We start from the raw sequence: 19,732 nt of genomic DNA, 5'->3' as shown, positions 1-19,732 counted from the left end.
CTCTCCAATCTCTCTGTGTAAGACAGCCCTGCCATCCCAGGAATCAACCTAGTGAATCTACGCTGCACTTCCTCAATTGCCAGAATGTCCTTCCTTAAACCTGGAGACCAAAACTGTACACAATATTCCAGGTGTGGTCTCACCAGGGCCCTGTACAAATGCAAAAGGACATCCTTGCTCTTGTACTCAATTCCCCTTGTAACAAAGGCCAACATTCCATTTGCCGTCTTCACTGCCTGTTGCACTTGCTCATTCACCTTCATTGACTGGTGAACTAGGACTCCTAGGTCTCTTTGCATTTCTCCCTTACCTAACTCTACACCGTTCAGACAATACTCTGCCCTCTTGTTCCTGCTTCCAAAGTGGATAACTTCACATTTATTCACATTGAATGACATCTGCCAAGTATCTGCCCACTCACCCAGCCTATCCAAGTCTCCCTGTATTCTCCTAACGTCCTCTTCACACCCACTGCCACCCAGTTTATTATCGTCAGCAAACTTGCTGATATAGTTTTCAATGCCCTCATCTAAATCGTTGACATAAATCGTAAAGAGCTGTGGTCCCAATACAGAGCTCTGTGGTACCCCACTAGTCACCTCCAGCCAGTCCGAGAAACACCCATTCACTGCTACCCTTTGCTTTCTATCTGCCAACCAGTTTTCTATCCATGTTGAAACCCCGCCCCCAATGCCATGAGCTCTGATTTTACTCACCAGTCTCCTATGTGGCACCTTATCGAATGCCTTCTGAAAATCTAGGTACACAACATCCACTGGCTTACCCTCGTCTAACATCCTTGTTACACCCTCAAAAAACCAACAGATTAGTCAAGCATGATTTGCCCTTGGTAAATCCATGCTGGCTCTGCCTAATCCTATTTCTGCCATCAAGATGTGCCACTGTTTCGTCCTTAATAATGGACTCAAGCATCTTCCCCATGACTGACATTAGGCTAATAGGGCGATAGTTCTCCGTTTTCTCCTTCCCTCCCTTCTTGAAAAGTGGGATAACATTAGCCACTCTCCAATCTTCAGGAACTGATCCTGAATCTAAGGAACATTGGAAAATGATTACCAATGCATCCGCAATTTCCTGAGCCACCTCTTTTAGAACCCTCGGATGCAGACCATCTGGACCTGGGGATTTATTAGCCGGATTTATTAAATTTGTTAACTTAGCAGCAGCAGTTCAATGAAATACATAATCTAGCAGAGAAAGAAAAAAATAATAAATAAAATATAAATAATTTGGAGTATTGTGTGCAGTTTTGGTCACCTACCTACAGGAAAGATGTAAATAAGATTAAAAGAATACAGAGAAAATTTACAAGGACGTTGCCGGGACTGGAGGACCTGGGTTATAAGGAAAGGTTGTATAGGTTAGAACTTCATTCCCTAGAACATAGAAGGTGGAGAGGAAATTTTATAGAGGTATACAAAATTAAGAGGAGTATCGATAGGGTAAATGTAAGCAGGCATTTTCTACTGAGGTTGGGTGTGACTACAACATCATGGATTAAATGTGAACGGTGAACTATTTAAGAGGGAACATGAGGGGAAACTTCTTCACTAAAAGTGTGGAGAAAGTGTGGAATGAGCTTTCAGTGCAAGTGTTGGATGCAATTTCAACTTCAAAGTTTAAGAAAAGTTTGGATGGGTATATGGATGGGAGGAGTATGGAGGGCTATGGTCCAGGTGCAGGTCGATGGGATTAAGCAGTTTAAATGGTTCAGCTTGGACTAGATGGGCCAAAGAGCCTATTTCTGTGCTGTTGTTTTCTATGACTTCATGATTATAAATCAAGTAGTCAGCCAGAGACTTTTGCCCAGGGCAGAAATGACTAATACCAGGGGACATAATATTAAGGTGATTGGGGGAAAGTATAAGGGGGGGATGTCAGTAGTAAGACTTTTACACAGAGTGTTGTGGGTGCATGGAACACATGGCAGATACATTAGAGACATTTAAGAAACTCTTAAATAGGTACATGAATGATAGGAAAATAGAAGGCTATGTGAAAAGGAAGGGCTAGATTGATCTTGGAGTAGGTTAAAAGGTCAGCACAGCATCGTGGGCGAAGGGTTTGTACTGTGCTGTAGTGTTCTATGTTCTCTGTAAAACAGCAATGGAAGATTACACAATTACAATGGGGGCACCACAGTAGCATGGTGGTTAGCACGACACTATTACAGCTTGGGCCATCCGAATGCGGCGTCATCTGTCAGGAATTTGTACATCCACCTCATGGAATGCATGGGTTTTCTCTGGTTGTCTGGTTTCTTCCCACAGTCCAAAGGCGTACCAGTTAATAGGTTAATTGGTCGTCGTAAATTGTCCCATGATGAGTCTGAGCTTAAATTAATTGCTGAGTGCTGTAGCTCAAAGGGCAGGAAGGGCCTATCAATGACCTATCTCTAAATAGAAAATAAAACTAAATAAATAAATAAACTTGTTATCCATTCAACTGATTTTCAGTGGGAATGTGTGCACCTTTTCAGCTCTGTGGCAAGGAGATGAAGCACAGGAGTTGGCTAACATCACAAGCAGATGCTGTCATCGAGTCATAGACAATACAGCATAGTACAGCCCCTTTGGCCCACCTGCGGTACCCACCCAGTTAGTCCCAATTTCCTGCATTCAGCCCATATCCCGAAAAGCTATGCCCCTCCATATGTCTATGTGTGAGAACCATCCAGTGATAGCTGCCCTACTGTAGCAGAGCTTACAGATCCCCAACAACTCTCATTACTCACCTCACAAACCAGCAGTGGAAGCAAGCCATCCTTTGAGTCATGGAATCCTACAGCATGGAAGTAAGCCCTTCAGCCCAACTGACCCATACTGACCAAGATTCCCATCTATGACCAAGTCCCATTTGCCAGTGTTTGGTTCATAGCCCACTAAACCATTCCTATCCATGTACCTGTTCAAGTGTCTTAAATGTTGTTATGTGCCTGCCTCAACTGCTTCCTATGGCAGTTCATTACATATACCCACCTACCTCTGCACGTAAAATTTGACCCTCAAGTTCCTATTAAGTCCTTCTCCCTTCACCTTAAACCTGTGCCCTCTAGTTCTTGATTTCCCAACCTTAAGAAAGAGACTGAGTTCATTCAGCCTTCTTATTCACCTCACAATTTTATGCACCTCTATACAACTCCATTGTATTTCTGTATGCTCCTCTGTATTCTCAAACCCAAGAGATTGCCCAAGGAAAATCCAAGGTCTTCCCGGGTGCAATAGCCTATGCAGTGTTGGGGTTAATGTGTTTGACCTCAGTACCTCTGGGCAATGGCAATGGAAACTCTCAGCCATTCTCACTGCAAGAGCTCTCTGTATATCTGCAATGCTGCATTATTGCCAGCAGCAGACATCGCATACGGGTGATCTGGCTTGGGTTAGTGGTTGCAGGTGCGATGCCAGTTGGAATTCATTAACTGCGTTTAAACAACAGCATTCCCCTTTGGCCTGCACAGTTTTATTATTAAATAACCCACAGGATTGCTTTTCCTTAACTGAGTTAAACTATTACACCAATATTACGCTGGGTACAGGCCAGGAGAGTGTGTGTGGAGGCATTCCTGGAAACTCCACTGGAAATTAGTGGGGGAGGGGTGGGAGGAAACCTGTTTCCTATCGACTGCCTCTTGCAAAGATTCAGGTTTGCTTCAGCATCAAGTAACTCCACTTGTCCAATCACTGTACGGGACAGAATGTGTGTATCAAATTTAACATCCTGTAGGATGTGGGTGTTCATGTCCAAGATGCTGCTTGTGTTGTTTTGCTGAGCATTGTGGGTATGTTATGTTTGTGCTGGGATGTGTGATGACACTTGTGGGCTGCCCCCAGCACATCCTTGGATGTGTTGGTTGTTAGCACAAATGATGCATTTAACTGTATATTTCAATGTAGGTATCATACTGTACATAAAATGATAAATAAGCTGAATCTGAATCTCAGTCCTAGTTTCTCCTGGAGAAAGAAATGTTGAACTATGGAGTTTGCACTTTGCAAGTTCCTGCGCGACAACATGTTCCTAGACTTGGTCCCAGCAATGATAAATGATTTTCCTCGCATCACTTTATGCACAATCAGTCTATGTATATAAGCTAATCTTATGTATTTATATTTATTGTGTTTTTGCTGTGTTTTTTATGCTTATTGTGTTTTTTTATGCTGCATCAGATCCGGAGTAATAATCATTTTGCTCTCCTTTACGCTTAGGTACTGAACAATGCCAGCTCTTCAGTACGCAAGTGTAACGGAGAGTGAAATGATTATTGAAGTCAGGACAACACGTGGCTTGGGAGGGAACTTGAAGGTAGTGATGCTTCCAGGACATTTTTTCCTGGTCCTCCTCTGTGGCAGAGATTACTAGGGATCGTGGCTGCCTAGCCGGCTCAGGGAAGTACAGCCCCCCAGCCACTTTGTAGTGACGCCACAGAGCTGCCAAACACAATTCCTTGTTCGTTTTGGTCATGGGAAACTGGGTCAGAACACACTTTTTTAGGCTTAAGTAAAAGCAATTACAAAGCTACAAAAGCAGAGTTAGCAGAAGTGAACTGGGAATATACAGTAAAACATGGGGCAGTAGATAAATGAACTGAAAAATGGTAGATTAAATGGTGTTGCACTTCAGCAGGAAAAACGAGGGTTGGACACTGAGAAGTGCCGTAGAAAAGAGGGATCTGGGAATCTCGACCCATAATTCCTTGAAAGTGGCATCAAAGGTAGATCAGCTCATAAAGAGGCCTTTGCACACATGTAGCATAGATTAGCAGTTTACTCCCTGAAGCATAGAAGAATGAGGGGAGATTTGATAGATGTATACAAAAATATGAAGGATATACATAGGATAAATGCAAGCATGTGTTTTCCCCTTTGATTGGGTGAGACCACAACTACAGGTTATAGCTTAGGGGTGAAAGGTGAAATATTTAAGGGGAATCCAAGGGGGAACTTCTTCACTTGGAGGGTGATAAGAGTTGAGCGAGTGTGAGAATGAGGTTGCCAGCGTAAGTGGTGAATGCAGGTTCGATATCAGCATTTAGGAGAAGTTTGGATAAGTACATATATTGGAGGTATGTAGGGCTATGGTCCAAGTGCCTATAGAACTAGACAGAATAACAGTCCAGCATGGACTAGATGGGCCAAATGGTCTCTTTCTGTGCTGTCATGCTATATGATTCAATAATCTGTGGCAAACGCTTAAGGAAATCTTATAAAAAGAAATAGTTCATGGTTCTGCATGAGGATGATCTAACCAACTCTAATATCACACGTATCTAAGCTGAAATCCATTTGCCAATCCTTAGCCCATTTTACTAACTTTGTAATTCATTCTCACCTGCTTCACTATCAAAAAGACCCCCTGGTTTTATATCATCAGCAAATTTGCTAATCACGCCCTGTACATTAACATTTAAATTGTTTACATAAGTAATGAATTAGGCGTCTTGACACTAACCCCTGGGACACACAACTAGTCACAGGCCTCCATTGCAACATGTCCCCCATAACTGTTGTACCTTAAACCCCAAATGCTATTATAAGCTTTCACCCTGAAAAAGACCATTTATTCCAACACTATCTTGAATATGATCATCAATTTTTAAACCATGTTAACGCATTTTCCCAAATGCTATGAACTCTTATTTTGTGCCCAGCCTTTTAAGAGACTTTTGCAAATCCAAATACATTATCTACATCCTCAAAAAATTAGTGGGTGGTTTTGTATGTGTGTTGGCATTCGTTGGGGGATTGAGTTCAAGAGCCACGGGGTAATGCTACAGCTCTATAAAACCCTGGTTAGACCACATTTGGAGTATTGTGTTTAGATCTGGTCACCTCATTATCAGAAGGATGTAGAAGCTTTAGAGAGGGGACAGAGGAGATTTACTATAACGCTACCTGAATTAGAGAGCATGCCTTATGAGGGTAGGTTGAGCGAGCTAGGGCTTTTCTCTTTGGAGTGAAGGAGGATGACAGCTGACTTGATAGAGATGCATAAGATGATAAGAGGCATCAGTAGAGTGGATAGCCAATACCATTTTCCCTGGATTAAATGGGTTTTCCCTCGGTACTCTGGTTTTCTCTCACAGTGCAAAGGAGTACTGGTTGGTAGGTTATTAGGTCATTGCAAGTTGTCCCGTGATTTGGCTAGGGTTAAATCTGGGGTTTCTGGGCAGCACAGCTCAAAGGACTGGAAGGACCAATTCCGTGCAGTATCTCAATAAATAGATAGACAAACGGACAGACAGACCCTTGTGCGGTTGTGGGGATGCTGGAGTTGCTGGGGTGATGTGGCTCAAAGGGCCGGAAGGGATGACTACGTATTGTATTGCTAATTAAATAAATAAATGCCAGCGTGTGAAGTACATCTGGTCCTGGTGACTTGCTCATCTTTAGTCCCATTAATGTTTCTAATACCCTCTCCCTCATGATGGAAATTGTTGCAAATTCTTCATGCTCTTGGAAACATTCCCACTTCCGGGATATTTGCTGAGTTCCCCTTTCTGAACATTAACACTAATCTCCTATATCTAATAAAGTGACCACTGTGTGTAAGTTTTCTGCTGCTGTAACCTATCTACATCAAGGTTCAATGTGTTGTGAGTTCAGAGATGCTCTCTGCACTGTTGTAACACATGGTTATTTGAATTACTCTTGCCTTCCTGCCAACATGAATCAATCTGGACAATCTGGCCATTTTTCTCTGATCTCTTATTAACAACAGAACTGCCACTCACTAGATGTTTTTTGTTGTTTTGTTTTCGCACCATTCTCTGTCAACTCTAGACACAGGTGTGCATGAAAATCCCAGGAGATCAGTAGTTTCTAAGATACTCAAACCACCCCATCAGGTACCAATAATTATTCCACAGTCAAAGTCAATTAGATCACATTTCTTCCCCATTCTGATGTGAACAACAACTGAACCTCTTGACCGTACCTGCATGCTATTATTCACTGAGTTGCTGTCACGTGATTGGTTGATTAGATATGTGTATTAATGAGCAGCTGTACCTAATAAAGTGGGCAATGAGTGTAATTGTTGCAGCGTCACAAGCACATAGCATCAAATACATAGCTTTCAAAAGAAAAAAATATACATTTAACCTAAATTATACATAATTTTTACAAGAAAGAACACAATTAGAACAACAAGATGTCCAATTTAGTGTAGTGATCACAGTGTTGTTAAAGTGTAGTTAAAGCAAAGATCATTAATTCACTGGTCCTGTTCTACATTTGTTCCACCCTTACCCCAGCTGCCCATTTCCTCTTTATATATCCATAGTCTCACTGTTTGTGATATTTCTTGCCAGTATCTCCTTATTTGACATTTTAGACTCATACTCCTGTTTCCTGAAAAAGATTAATTCTTCTGGTCTGCAACTGGCCAGTTACTACTTTGTATGGAAGTCAGACAGGTTTCACAGGTATATGGACAGGAAGTCACCAGCAGCCCCATGGGTAAATCAGAGTACATACAGTCAGCAGCATCAAGTAACTCCACTTGTCCAATCACTATCCGGGGCAGAATGTGTGTATCAAATTTAACATCCTGTAGGATGTGGGTGTTCGTGTCCAAGATGCTGCTTGTGTTGTTTTGCTGAGCATTGTGGGTATGTTATGTTTGTGCTGGGATGTGTGTTGACACTTGTGGGCTGCCCCCAGCAGCCCCACGTGCAAATCAGAGTACATACAGTCACACACAGCACAGAGCACATATAGTCACACACAGCACAGAGCACATATAGTTATGAAAGCACAAAATAATATTAGCACAAGTCCATGAGTGGTATAGCATGAAGATTGATGGTCCATGGGATGTTGTCCTGGAGCCATGTTTTTTTCCAAGAACAAGCACACAGCAGTTCCACATCTCATGTTAGGTCAGCTGAAGATGAAGATAATCAAGCAACAGACACAAAATGCTGGAGGAACTCGCCAGACAAGGCAGCATCTGTGGAAAAGAGTACCATTGACATTTTGGGCTGAGACCCTCCTGGCTTGCTGTGGATTTCCAGCAACTGCAGATTTTCTCTTGCTTATGAAGATAATCAATCTCACTTGTCTTCCAGGGAGAAGACACTGGAGGGCTGTGCCAACAGGAGAGCCAGTCTGCAGGGGCCAGCCTCCAACCCAGCATGACTGCCACACCTCTACTCTCTCCCACACCATCTTCAGCACTTACTCCCTCAGGTGACTGTAAAAGGTGATGCCATGCCATGAGGGCCTAGTCCGTGCAACAGCCTGAGGCCACACAGCTCCCACGCTGTTGGTACTGCCAATGAATCAACAAACTGGACTTACAGTATTTCACAGTACCAATGGCCAGAGTCTTGCATTCACAAGAAAAATGTTTAAGACAAACATTAAGCAAGTTTCTTTATGGGCAGAATGCTCCCTACCAAAGGACATCTTCAAGAAGCAGTAACTCAGAAGCTGGCATGTATCATTAAACACTCTCACCATCCAGGACATGCCCTCTTCTCATTACTACCATCAGGGAGCAGGCCTGAAACACCATAATCAATGATCCATGAACAGCTTTTTTCTTTCTGCCATCACATTTCTGAATGGTCCATGAACACTACCTTGTTATTCGCCTTTTGCACTATTTATTTATTTCTGTAATTTATAGTAATTTTTATGTCTTGCACTGCACTGCTGCCACAAAACAACAAATTTCACAACATATGTCAGCGATTCTGATTTTGATTCGTCCAAAGGATCAGCAGTTTGTGTTAAGTAATGCTCAGCATGACTTTCTGTTTGTAATCTGCTTTCCTTCAGAGGCATCCCAGCTGGGTTTGATGGTATCAGTTAATGATCCATGCCCCTTATTTCAAACAACTGGGACATGTGTTGGTGAAGGCACTTAGCGGCAGCTGTAGAGACGCGTCACTCAATGCAAGCTTTTGTTTTAATTTGAGGCTTACAGAAACCATGTGTGGTTGCCTCAGGGCCAGGGAGTAGTGTACATGTTCACAATTAGTGACAGCAACAGCATAACCTCACTTGCCCTGGAGCCCAGCCAGGGCCCGAGACAAGTGCTCACACTCCCTGTCCAATGGGCAGATAGCCTTATGTTCAGGAGAAGATGAGCAACACATTTCACTGGTCACAACGAAACGGCACCAAGTATTTTGGCTATGACCACTTTACGTATTGAAAGAGCCCAAGGAAATCTCCACCTCACACCTCATGTTAACAAATAGGACAAAGAAAAGAAGTCAAGACCAAGTGTGTTGTCAGGTTCACAAGTATGTGAATGCACAGTTGCAATGAGATACTTACCGAGCAAAGGAACAAGGAAGAAGATAAAGCTACTGTGCAGGTTGTTAGAGTGGTTAAGATAGTGTATGGTGTGTTGGTCTTTTTTATTGGGGGATTGAGTTCAAGAGTTGTGGGGTAATTTTGCAGCTGTATAAAACTCTGGTTAATCCACACATGGAGTATTGTGTTCAGTTCTGTATGCCTCATTATAGGAGAGATGTGGAAGTTTTAGAAAGGGTACAGAGGAGATTTACCAGGATGCTGCTTGGATTAGAGGGCATGTTTTATGAGGACAGGTTGAGCAAGCAAGGGCTTTTCTCTTTGGAGTGAAGGAGGATGAGGTAACTTGACAGAAGTGTACAAGATGTAAAGAGGCATAGATAAGGTGAACAGCCAGAGACTTTTTCTCAGGGAGGAAATGGCTAATACAAGGGGGCATAATTTTGAGGTGATTGGAAGAAAGTACGGGTTGACCTATAATCCAGCACCATTGGGACCTGAGGAATGCCGGATTAGTGAAAATGCCAAATTACAGAAGGATCACATTAAGCAATAGCTAACCGTCTCATCACATCTTTAAAATATCCTGTAAATCAGTACAAGTTAGATAATAATGAAACAAGAATATTAAATGAGTAGCAAGTGAAATTTTAATATACTGTACAGGCACAGATAAAATAAAGGGTACAGGTAAATGTACAGGAATTAACTTATACAGAACAGTTGAGCACTTCCGCTTCTAAAGTGAGACGTTTAATATACCTTCAGGCAAAGTTACAAGTCTCCAAGTGTGGGGTTGTCAGGATCATCAACATCTTCATCTTGAAGAATGAGTGAAGCATCAGGAACTGGTGCTGAAACTGGCACAACAGTTTCTTCAAAAACTGTTGATGATGGTGGCAGCACATCTGGGTGAGCAGAAGCAGAAGTCGTAGACAGGAGATCTTCTATCTGCCACATTTCACGTGACCACCAGGCAGCCAGTGATTCGGCGCTGGTCTCCTCCCTCTTCACTCGCAATTATTGAGGAAATCCTCATTAGTTTCTTTTCCTCCACTTAGTAATACGTTTAAATTCAGCGGGTCACCATGTCTGATCTGAGGTCGTAGGCAGAAGAGAATGGAGTGCCGGTCAGGCGACGCCGGAGGGCAGTGTGCGACTGCCGGTAGGCAGATGAGAAGGCGGACCGACCCAGCGCGCCTCAGCTCCAATGCCACTGGTGGGTGAGACAGGCAGGTGCCGGGCAGCCGCGCCTCACGCAAATGATATTAATAAATGCAGGAAAACAAGCAGGATTCGCCTGTCTGTGCTTACAAGAGCAGGCCAAGACGTGAATGGATCTAGCGCAACCAAAACAATGCGCAGTAGATTGGTACGGTGGCCCGAGAAATTTGAAATTACAGTTGCGGAAAATTTGAAATCAGTGCCAGATAATCGAAGGAACCGGATTACAGGAGGTCGGATTAGTGAAGGTGGGTCTGTATAAGGGGAATATCAGAGGTACTATATGTTTTTTGCACAGAGGATGGTGGGTGTGTGGAAAGCTCTGCCAGCGGTGGTAGTAGAGGCAGAATCAGATTTAGGTTTATTATCACTAACATATGTCATGAAACTTCTTGTTTTGTGGCTACAGTACAGAGCAATACATAAAAATACTTTAAATTACAAGAGGCCATGTCCTAAGTGATGGGGATCCTTAATGATGGATGCCATTTCTTGAAGCATCATCTTTGAAGTTGGTTGATGGTGGGGAGGCTAGTGCCCATGATGGAGCTGGCTGAGTTTACAAATCCCTGCAGCGTTTTCCAATCCTGTGCAGTGACTCCTCAGTACCAGACGGTGGTTCAACCAGTTATAATGCTCCCCACAGTACATTAGATACTTTATGATATTTAAGAGACTTTTAATGGGAATATGGATGAAGGAAAACTGGAATGTTATGTAGGAGGGAAGGGCCAGACTGATCTTAGATTAAGTTAAAGGGTCAGCACAACAATGTGGGCTGAATGGCCTGTACTATGCTGCACTGTTCTATGTCCTATGTCCTAAGACATCATTTTGTTCATTTGGAATTGTGCTTGGATTTCTAAGCATTAGCAGTCTATGATTGACTTGCCATGCTTTTATTCAATTATATGATTCAATAAAAATACATTCTTTCCTGGTTCCCCAGGGATCAGAATCTACATGACTACAGAGGCATTCCTGTTCAGAACAGTAAGCACTCTGGGTTCTTCTTGGCCCAATGCTGCTCATAATTTTCCACTTGAAGGCAGTGCTCTGGTGTTTGCTGGGGGACACACCTCCTCATGGAGTGCTGGGTTGTGGCTCTGGATTTAACAGAGCCCTTTCACTTGCTCGGTGCGTGTAAGGACAGCCCTGCCTCCTTGCTGTTGAGGGAACAGAAACAGAAGAGAGGGAACGGTCCCCTTCTCAGCTCATTGCCCTGTGGGACAGGAGAGGTGGACCACTGGCCCCACTCAGGTGACTGATTAAAAGATTAATTAGATCAGTTTTATTTGTCACATACATTGAAGCATCAAAAACATACAGTGAAACGTGATGCTTTCATCAAAGACTTAACATAGTCCAAGGATGTTTTAGAGTCAGCCGCAAGTGTCGCCACACTTTCAGTGCCAACATAGCATGCCCACAACTTACTAACCCTAACTGGAGCAGCCAGAGGAAACTCACGCAGTCATGGTAAGAACATACAAACTCCTTACAGACAATAGTGGGAATCAAGCCCCTATTCCTGATTGCTGATGCTGTAAAGGGATTACGGTAACTGTTACACTACCATACTGCCCTCAAACTGCAGTTTGAATAGCTCACGCTGTTGGCATGCGGAGCTCCAGAACTGAATGTGTGGCAGCCACCATTAGACTGACTACTTGCTTGTTTTGAAAACCAAGTCTCTGTTCCAGGCTAGAACCCTGGCCCCTACACAGTAGTGTAACAGTTAGCATAAAGCTTTACAGCACCAGCCTGAGATCAGTTCCCGCCACTATTGGTAAGGAGAGCACAGAATTTCCCTATGAACATAGGGATTTTCTCTGGGTGCTGCAGTTTCTTCCCACATTCCAAAGACAAACAGGTTAGGGTTATTAAGTTGTAGGTACACCTTGTTGATGCTGGAAGCATGGGCTGCCCCTAGCACGCATGATTTACAAAGACATACGAGTTAATCATCGATCAAATGACACATTTCACTGTATGTTTTGATGCTTTGATGTACATGTGACAAATAAAGGTAATCTTTTTAGAAAGCAGTGGCCTTCTCGACCACCCCTGCTGCCTCTCTCACTCTCTGGTTCAGAACCAGAGTGCACCTTCCAATAAGTCTAACCCCAGGTATTGGACATCATTACTGATGGGGACGGAGTGGAAACAGGGAAAATCTTGCAATGGAAAATATTGAGTGCAGTGTGGAGCTTGCCCTGTTGTCATGGTGTGCCAGATTTCCCATTGTTCTTTCATCTTGGAGTGTGCGCTGATCATCTTTCAACACATGGCTCTGGTCCATCTGGCACACGTATGTATGTACTCGGAGGCAGAATGCATTTTATTGTAGAAGATCTTTTTGAAATGGATTGTACATATCAAAATGTTTTGCTTGGAGGTGAAAATCGAATAACTTTATGGTCTGCCCCAACTTTGAGCACGGACACAGTGTTGTTATTTTACTAGTTCATGGTTGAAGGAAGGTCAGAATTGTTGATCATTCAGTCTGAGCAGTGCTGCTTCATGGTGGGAACTCTTGCTCTTCTCACTGAAGCAGTTTGTAATTTGATACATGAAATTAAACAAAAATTTGCTATTTACCAGTGTACCTCACAACATGAAAAGCCACATTCTCCTCTGCTTCCCTTACTTCCAGAACCCTATAGTATCCCACTCTCCCCTCAAATTCCAAATCTAAGAAAGGATGTGTTGGCATTAGAGAGGGTCTGGAGGAGTTTCACGAGAATGATCCTGGGAATTAAAAGGTTAACATATGTGAAGCATTTGATGGCTCTGAGTCTGTACTTGCTGGAGTTTAAGAGAATAAGGTGGAAATCCTATTGAAATCCACTGCATATTGAAAAGCCGGATAAAGTGGATGTAAAGTGGATAATTCCAATACTGGGAGAGTCTAGGATCAGAAGACACAGCCTCAGAATAGAAAGATGTCCTTTTAGGACTGAGATAAGAAGGAATTTCTTTAGCTAGAGGGTGGTGAATCTGTGGAATTCATTGCAAGTCATTTGGGTATATTTAAAGTGGAGGTTGATAGGTTTTTGATTAGTAAGGGTGCTAAAGGTTATGGGAAGAAGGCAGAAGAATGGGGTTGAGATAGATAATAAATCACCAATGATGGAATGGCAAATGACTCATTGAGCTAAACGGCCTTATTCTTCTCCTATATGTCTTATGGTCTTAAACCCCAATCATTTCATATTCTATATGGCTTAATGTCACACCCAATCTGATCACCTTCTTCCTCCTCTCCCCACACACTTTGAATGCCTGCCTGGTTAATTCCACTGCCTCCTCTCTCTCTGAACAATTATAGAACTGAGCTATTCTAATTCCACATCCATTTGCTCACTGCTCCCACTTCCCCGCAATTAATATCTCAGATAGTCTCTCCTTGATCTGGTAGCTGGTTGCTTCAGTGCCTCCATGATGTAGAGGTTTCAAAACATGGGTGACCTAGAGTGTCCGTGAGAATAGGTCAACTTAGTGTACCCCACCACTCCTGTTTGCCCAGCCAGGGCAAGTACAATCCATTCACTGAGCAGCGAAGTAGCAACAGTGTTTGAAAGTTCAACATCCAAGGTACCTCATCCAAAAGAAAGAAGAGGATGTCCAAGCAGAGCCCCACTCAAGATCATATTTTTGACCAAACTCAGATTCAGATTTATTTGTCACATGTCCATGGAAACATATAGTGAAAAGTGTAATCTGCATTAACAATCAACACAAACTCAAGCTAAGCTGAGGACAGCTCACAAGTGTTGCAACACACTGTGGTGCCAACATTGCATGCCCACAAGGTTCAGCAGAACAACACAAGCAAAAACAACAAAACAAGCAACAACAGCAAAACAAACTCCTTTCCCACCCCCTCAGACAAAAAGATAACCTCTAACCCTAGGACAGGCTGCCCCTAGGCCTCCAAACTCTAGTCCCTGGCCCAGACTCGTAGGTATCAGGCCTCTCACTTCTGGACATGCTGACCCAAGGACTTTGACCAAGGACCTCAATTTCCAGATTTGCCAACTTCAGACTTTGACCTTTGGTGTCAACCCCAGGACATGCCAGCCCGGGGGTCACAAGCTTTGTGCCCCCTACCTACAACTTGGGGGGGACTCACCAAACTGAAGGTTCACCGGCCCTCATCCACAGGGCCTGTCAACCTCAATCATTGAACATGGGGATCACTGGTCATCGTCCTCAACTCTTGTTAGACACAGTTGCTGCAGGCCAGACCCCTCACAGACGAAGCATCCAGACAGCTTGATGAAAGATGAAGCCAACCTGACCAGGCAGGTTTCCTTGACTTAAGCCAGTTTCCTGGTGGTTGAGCAATACCTTGATATGAGGATCGACCACTATCTCTCCATACTTTCAAAGAGTGGCTGAATCCTCCATCACAATTATCTGATTACTTTTTTTAAAGGGATCACTTTTATCTGTGTGCATCTGGTAATAATTTGCAATTGTTGGTAATTTTCCTTCAGATGATAGCTGGCAGAGGTTTGATGCAAACGGTGTCTGGCAAACGTATTTAAATAGTTCAGTCAGATCTCAGAGCCTTGACGACAGTATGAAAGTTAATGTGGGGCTTATGAACTATTGGAAGGCAGTTTCAGTAACATTACTTATACATGTCTTTGTTAATATTCATGCCCACATGTAAGTGTAGCAGTTAGCACAGTACATTACAGTGCACCAGCAGTAAGATCAGGGTACAATTCCTATTGCTGTCTGTAAGGCATTTGTACATTCTCTCTGTGAGTTTCCTCCGGGTGCTCTGGTTTACTCCCACATTCAGATTAGAGTTAGTAAATTGATTAGGATTAGGGTTAGTAAACTGAGGGCATGCTGTTTTGGCGCCGGAAGTATGGCGACATTTGTGGGCTGCCCTCAGCATATTCTCGGACTATGTTGGTCATTGATGTAAACAGTTCACTTCACTATGTTCTGACATACATGTGACAAATAAAGCTAATCTTTATCTTAAATTGGCCAAGGCAGAGAGTAATGGTGAACACTGGGAAGTTCACATCTGTGTTCACCAAGGTAGAAATTGGCAGGTCTGCACTTTGTGAACATGCACTATCACCATCTGCACAGATGCACCACAAGGCTGTGTGCTTAGCCCCCTGCTCTACTCACTGTATACTAATGACTGTGAAGACTCAGCACATTTCCAAAGCTATATTCATGTTTACTGGTGACACCACTGTTGTGGGCTGAATCAAAGGTGGTGACAAATCAGCATGTAGGAGGAAGATAGAAAGTCTGTCTGAATGGTGCCAACATCTCACTCAATATTAACAAAACCAAAGAGCTGATTATCAACTACAGGAGGAGGAAACTGGAGGTCCATAAGCCAGCCCCATCAGGAAATCAAAGGTGGAGATGGTCAGCAATTTTAAATTCTTTAAATTTCTTGGTGTTTTCATTTCAGAGGATCTATCCTGAGTCTAGCATGTAGCTGGCATTACAAATAAAGCACAGCAGCTTCTCTACTTCCTTGGAAGCTTGCAGAGATAAGCCATGCCATCTAAAATTTTGACAAATGTCTGTAGATGCACAGTGGAGCATATACTGACTGGTTGCATCACAGCCTGGTATGGAAACACCGATGCCCTTGAATGGAAAAGCCTACAAGGAGTAGTGGATGCAGCCCAGTGCATCACGGGTAAAACCCTCCCCATCATTGAGCATATCTACAGGAAAGCAGCATCCATCATCAAGAACCACCATCATCCAGGCATACATGCTCTCTTCTTGCTGCAGCCTTCAGGAAGAAGATACAGAAGCCTTATGTTCAGTTTCCTTTTAAATCCAAGAATCTTGTCACTTGAAGTCGAAACATTTTCTTCAAGACCTTGCAGAGATTTGTTCAACTGGTTCATATGATGAAAAATGTATGCTAAATAGGCTAGTTTCTGCAACCATTCTTCATCTTCAAAGCACTCGGCAAAATCTGGCCTACTATTTTCTTGAAAGTACTCCTGCAATTCACCTTTCATCTCAAACACTATTTTGAGAACTTTTCCTCTGCTAAACTACCAGATTTCTATATGTAGCAGGAGATGGGTGTTGTCCAGGTCACAGTTTTTTAAACATTCTCGAGTGAACTGGTCTTTGTTTATTAAAGTTAACCATTCTTGTAGCATAATCCAGAACTTTTTTCATTTCATCTCCACGAAATGACTGATAATTGGTGAGTGCTGTATTGCATAGAGGGAGAACGGTAGGCTGATAATTGGTGAGCACTGTATTGCATGGAGGAGAGGACAGTAGGCTGATAAATAGTGAGTGCTGTATTGTACAGAGGGAAGGACAGAAGGCTGATGAGGAGAGTGGAGAGCATTTTCTGAGAATCAAATGGACTTGCCTAACTTGGGTTGTGACATCAGCTTCTTCCTCCTGAATTACCTCCCCAAACTTTCCCTTATGTGCTACCAACTGACTTATGGGAGCGAACAAACTCTACTGGTGTAGTAGAAAATTGGAAGGAAATTTTCATTCTTGGAAAGAAATTTTTATGCGCCACAACTCAACTGCTGGCCTGGGGCTTTGCTGTTCTAAATGTTACAAAAAGTGGATTGTGTAGGTTAGAAATTAATTGCATTGTGGTTTTCGTATTTTTTGCCATTTTCTTGTTTAGTTATTTGTTATGCTGTTCTTTTTTTATATTTTATTAACCCTGCGTTAAGACAAGATGCAGTATGCAAAATTGAAAAAGTTTCACTCTCAAACAGCACGAGAAGTCGACGCATTGATGACATGTCACATGATGCTGAAGAGGTTTTGTGTGATAAACTGAAAAACTACAACTTCTCTATCCAGGTTGATGAGTCAACAGATTTCACCAATAAATGTCAAGTTGTAGCATTTGTAAATGATGGTGAAATTCAAGAATACTTTTTCTGTTGCAAAGAGCTGCTGGAAACAAGCAAAGGCCAAGATATATTTAGTTTTGTCTTCATTTCTGGAAACAAAAGGTTGGTCTTGGAGGAACTGCGTTGGCATCTGTACTGATAGTGCCCCATCAAGGTTGGCTCTATGAGAGCTTTCATTTATCTTATAAAAAAAAGAAAATCCTGGCATTGTCACTACCCTATCCATCTGTGTTCTGGAAACTATACCCTTAGATCCCAAGTCTCTGTGTTCTAACATTCATCAGTGCCCTGTCATTCACTGTATATGTCTAACTAATTGACTTCTCAAAATGCATTGCTCTATTAGAACAATTGAAAAAGATAGTTTATGTTGTAGAATTTTTGAAGTGCAGGAAAGTAATAGTGCTGTCAGTGTACATGCATACATTTCCGAATGTGTTAGAATGAGATAGGAAGGCTTTTAAAAGTGTTACTTACATGGTGTTATGTATGGACTCAAGTGAAGTGCCTTGAGGTATTTCACGATGATAAAACCACCATAGGACTGGTTATATTGTACAGTTCTGTTAAACACTGGGGATCCTTGTCTGCTCAGCCTCTGTGGGAGGTATGTAACTGGATGCTGTAAATTCTTCATCCCATTCAGTTTATGCAGTGTTTGCCAAATCTTCCCCTGGCTTTCAGTGCTCACGCTTGCTTGAGCAGTTCACATATTTTAAGATTTAAGATTCAGATTTATTTATCAGTTGTATATCAAAAAGGCTTATTTTCCGGCCTGACCTCAAATCCCCCCACATCCCTATCCCTAAACACAAACCTGACCCCTAGCTACTCTCTCTGTCCCAAAACCATCACTACGAACCTAAAAAAAAACTAAATCTGAGCCTTGACTTCAATGGATACCACTTTCCTATCCTTTCCTTATCACTAGTAGACAGCCCAAGGACGAGCACGTTGGAACATCCAAGTACCTGGATCGGACAATATAATTGACCTGGGCTATGGCAGCAGAACAATCAAGTGCCAGACATTGTCACCGAGTGCTCACCACTTGTTTGATTTTTGAATCAAAATAAATTTAATAAAACATCAACAAAAAAACATCATTTAAAATATCATTCTTCTTGTCTTGGATTCAGCTCAGCTGCATCAGTGTCCACTAGTCTCAAAATAGGCCCTAGACTGTGGATTATGTGATGACCTGTACTGTAGATGACACCAAGATTAGCTCTAATAGGAAAGCTGTCAAAGCTTGCATAGAGATCTGGACCAGCTGGAAAAATGGGCTGAAAAATGGCAGATGGAATCTAATGTAGTTAAGTGTGAGGTGCTGCACTTGGGAGGACAAACCAGGGTAAGACTTACACAGTGAACAGTATTGAGGAGTGTGGCAGAACAGAGGGATCTGGGAATACAGATCTTTAATTCCTGAAAATTGAAGTCACTGAGAGATAGAATCATAAAAAACATTTGGCACAATGGCCTTCACAAATCAAAGTAGAGTGAATTCCAGTTAATTGGGACACATCAGGACCAGTACATTTATGACTGAATTAAACGGCTACCCCAATTAGTGTAAGTTTTATAGAAGTAGCTAAAAAGGTATAAAAAAAGACAAACTACCATTTAACTGAGTAACAGATTATGCATTTAAATAGAATACAGAATAAATTAGAACACTACAGTATTATAAAGCTGTCTGTTAGTTCCTAATAGTTATCAGTGGAGGAATTAATCAAGTATACGCTGCTGTGTTCTTTTGATAGATTGTAAATGAACAAAATCAGTGCAGACATGTATTGTAGATAATGGACTGCCATCATACAATCCTTTTGATGATTGCATCCTCCAACTCTTCATTTTCTTTGTAACATTCAAGATGATTGTTGATACCTTCACATTCTTTGTAGGTCCTAACTCATTCAAATAGTGAAATTGTTTTCACTCTTGGCCATTTCTTGTGTCTTGAAGCCTGAGTGCTTGAAACCACAGTGAGCAAAACAGTTCTGAATTGTCTTACTACTTACTTCTCTTCAGCTATCAGTGACAAAAATCATTACTTTCTGAACACAAACACACGCAACTAACGCTATTTAAAAACTCTTCACTCTAAGCATTGCTTAGTGTCTAATGGCCACACAGTGCAAGTGACTGACGCTAGTTTGTAACCATTCAGCAACAGTCTCCTGTCCCAACTAAGCAGCACAGTGTCACAAATTTACAAGGAAGTTGCCGGGATTTGAACACCTGTGTTATAGGAAAAGGTTAAATAGGTTAGGACTTTATTCTCTGGAGGGAAAGAGAATGAAGTAAGTCATTATA

The 19,732-nt window shown here is 42.3% G+C and overlaps 2 protein-coding genes across 14 annotated transcripts in view; one reads left to right on the top strand and one right to left on the bottom strand.

Annotated features, from left to right (window-relative positions):
• ttll5 (tubulin tyrosine ligase-like family, member 5) overlaps nt 1-19,732 on the top strand; it is a 439,573-nt gene that overhangs the window by 387,231 nt on the left and 32,610 nt on the right. Inside the window, exon 31 of one of the 8 annotated variants that reach the window (XM_059960308.1) lies at nt 8,090-11,749. The exons of the other annotated variants lie outside the window; for them this stretch is intronic. Coding sequence (XP_059816291.1) covers nt 8,090-8,227 — 138 coding nt within the window. The 3' untranslated portion in view covers nt 8,228-11,749. Of the gene's footprint in view, nt 1-8,089; nt 11,750-19,732 lie in introns of those variants that run through there. 8 annotated transcript variants of the gene reach the window in all.
• Nucleotides 1-19,732, bottom strand: part of LOC132388005 (general transcription factor II-I repeat domain-containing protein 2-like) — a 69,521-nt gene that overhangs the window by 30,543 nt on the left and 19,246 nt on the right. Inside the window, exon 3 of one of the 6 annotated variants that reach the window (XR_009510122.1) lies at nt 13,071-19,389. The exons of the other annotated variants lie outside the window; for them this stretch is intronic. The gene's annotated coding sequence lies outside the window, so the exon portion shown is untranslated. Of the gene's footprint in view, nt 1-13,070; nt 19,390-19,732 lie in introns of those variants that run through there. 6 annotated transcript variants of the gene reach the window in all.

Source organism: Hypanus sabinus, chromosome 2 (assembly GCF_030144855.1).
Source record: "Hypanus sabinus isolate sHypSab1 chromosome 2, sHypSab1.hap1, whole genome shotgun sequence".
Classification (NCBI taxonomy): domain Eukaryota; kingdom Metazoa; phylum Chordata; class Chondrichthyes; order Myliobatiformes; family Dasyatidae; genus Hypanus; species Hypanus sabinus.
Note: the sequence above shows the minus strand (reverse complement) of the source record. Positions and strands in the feature narration are given on the sequence as shown.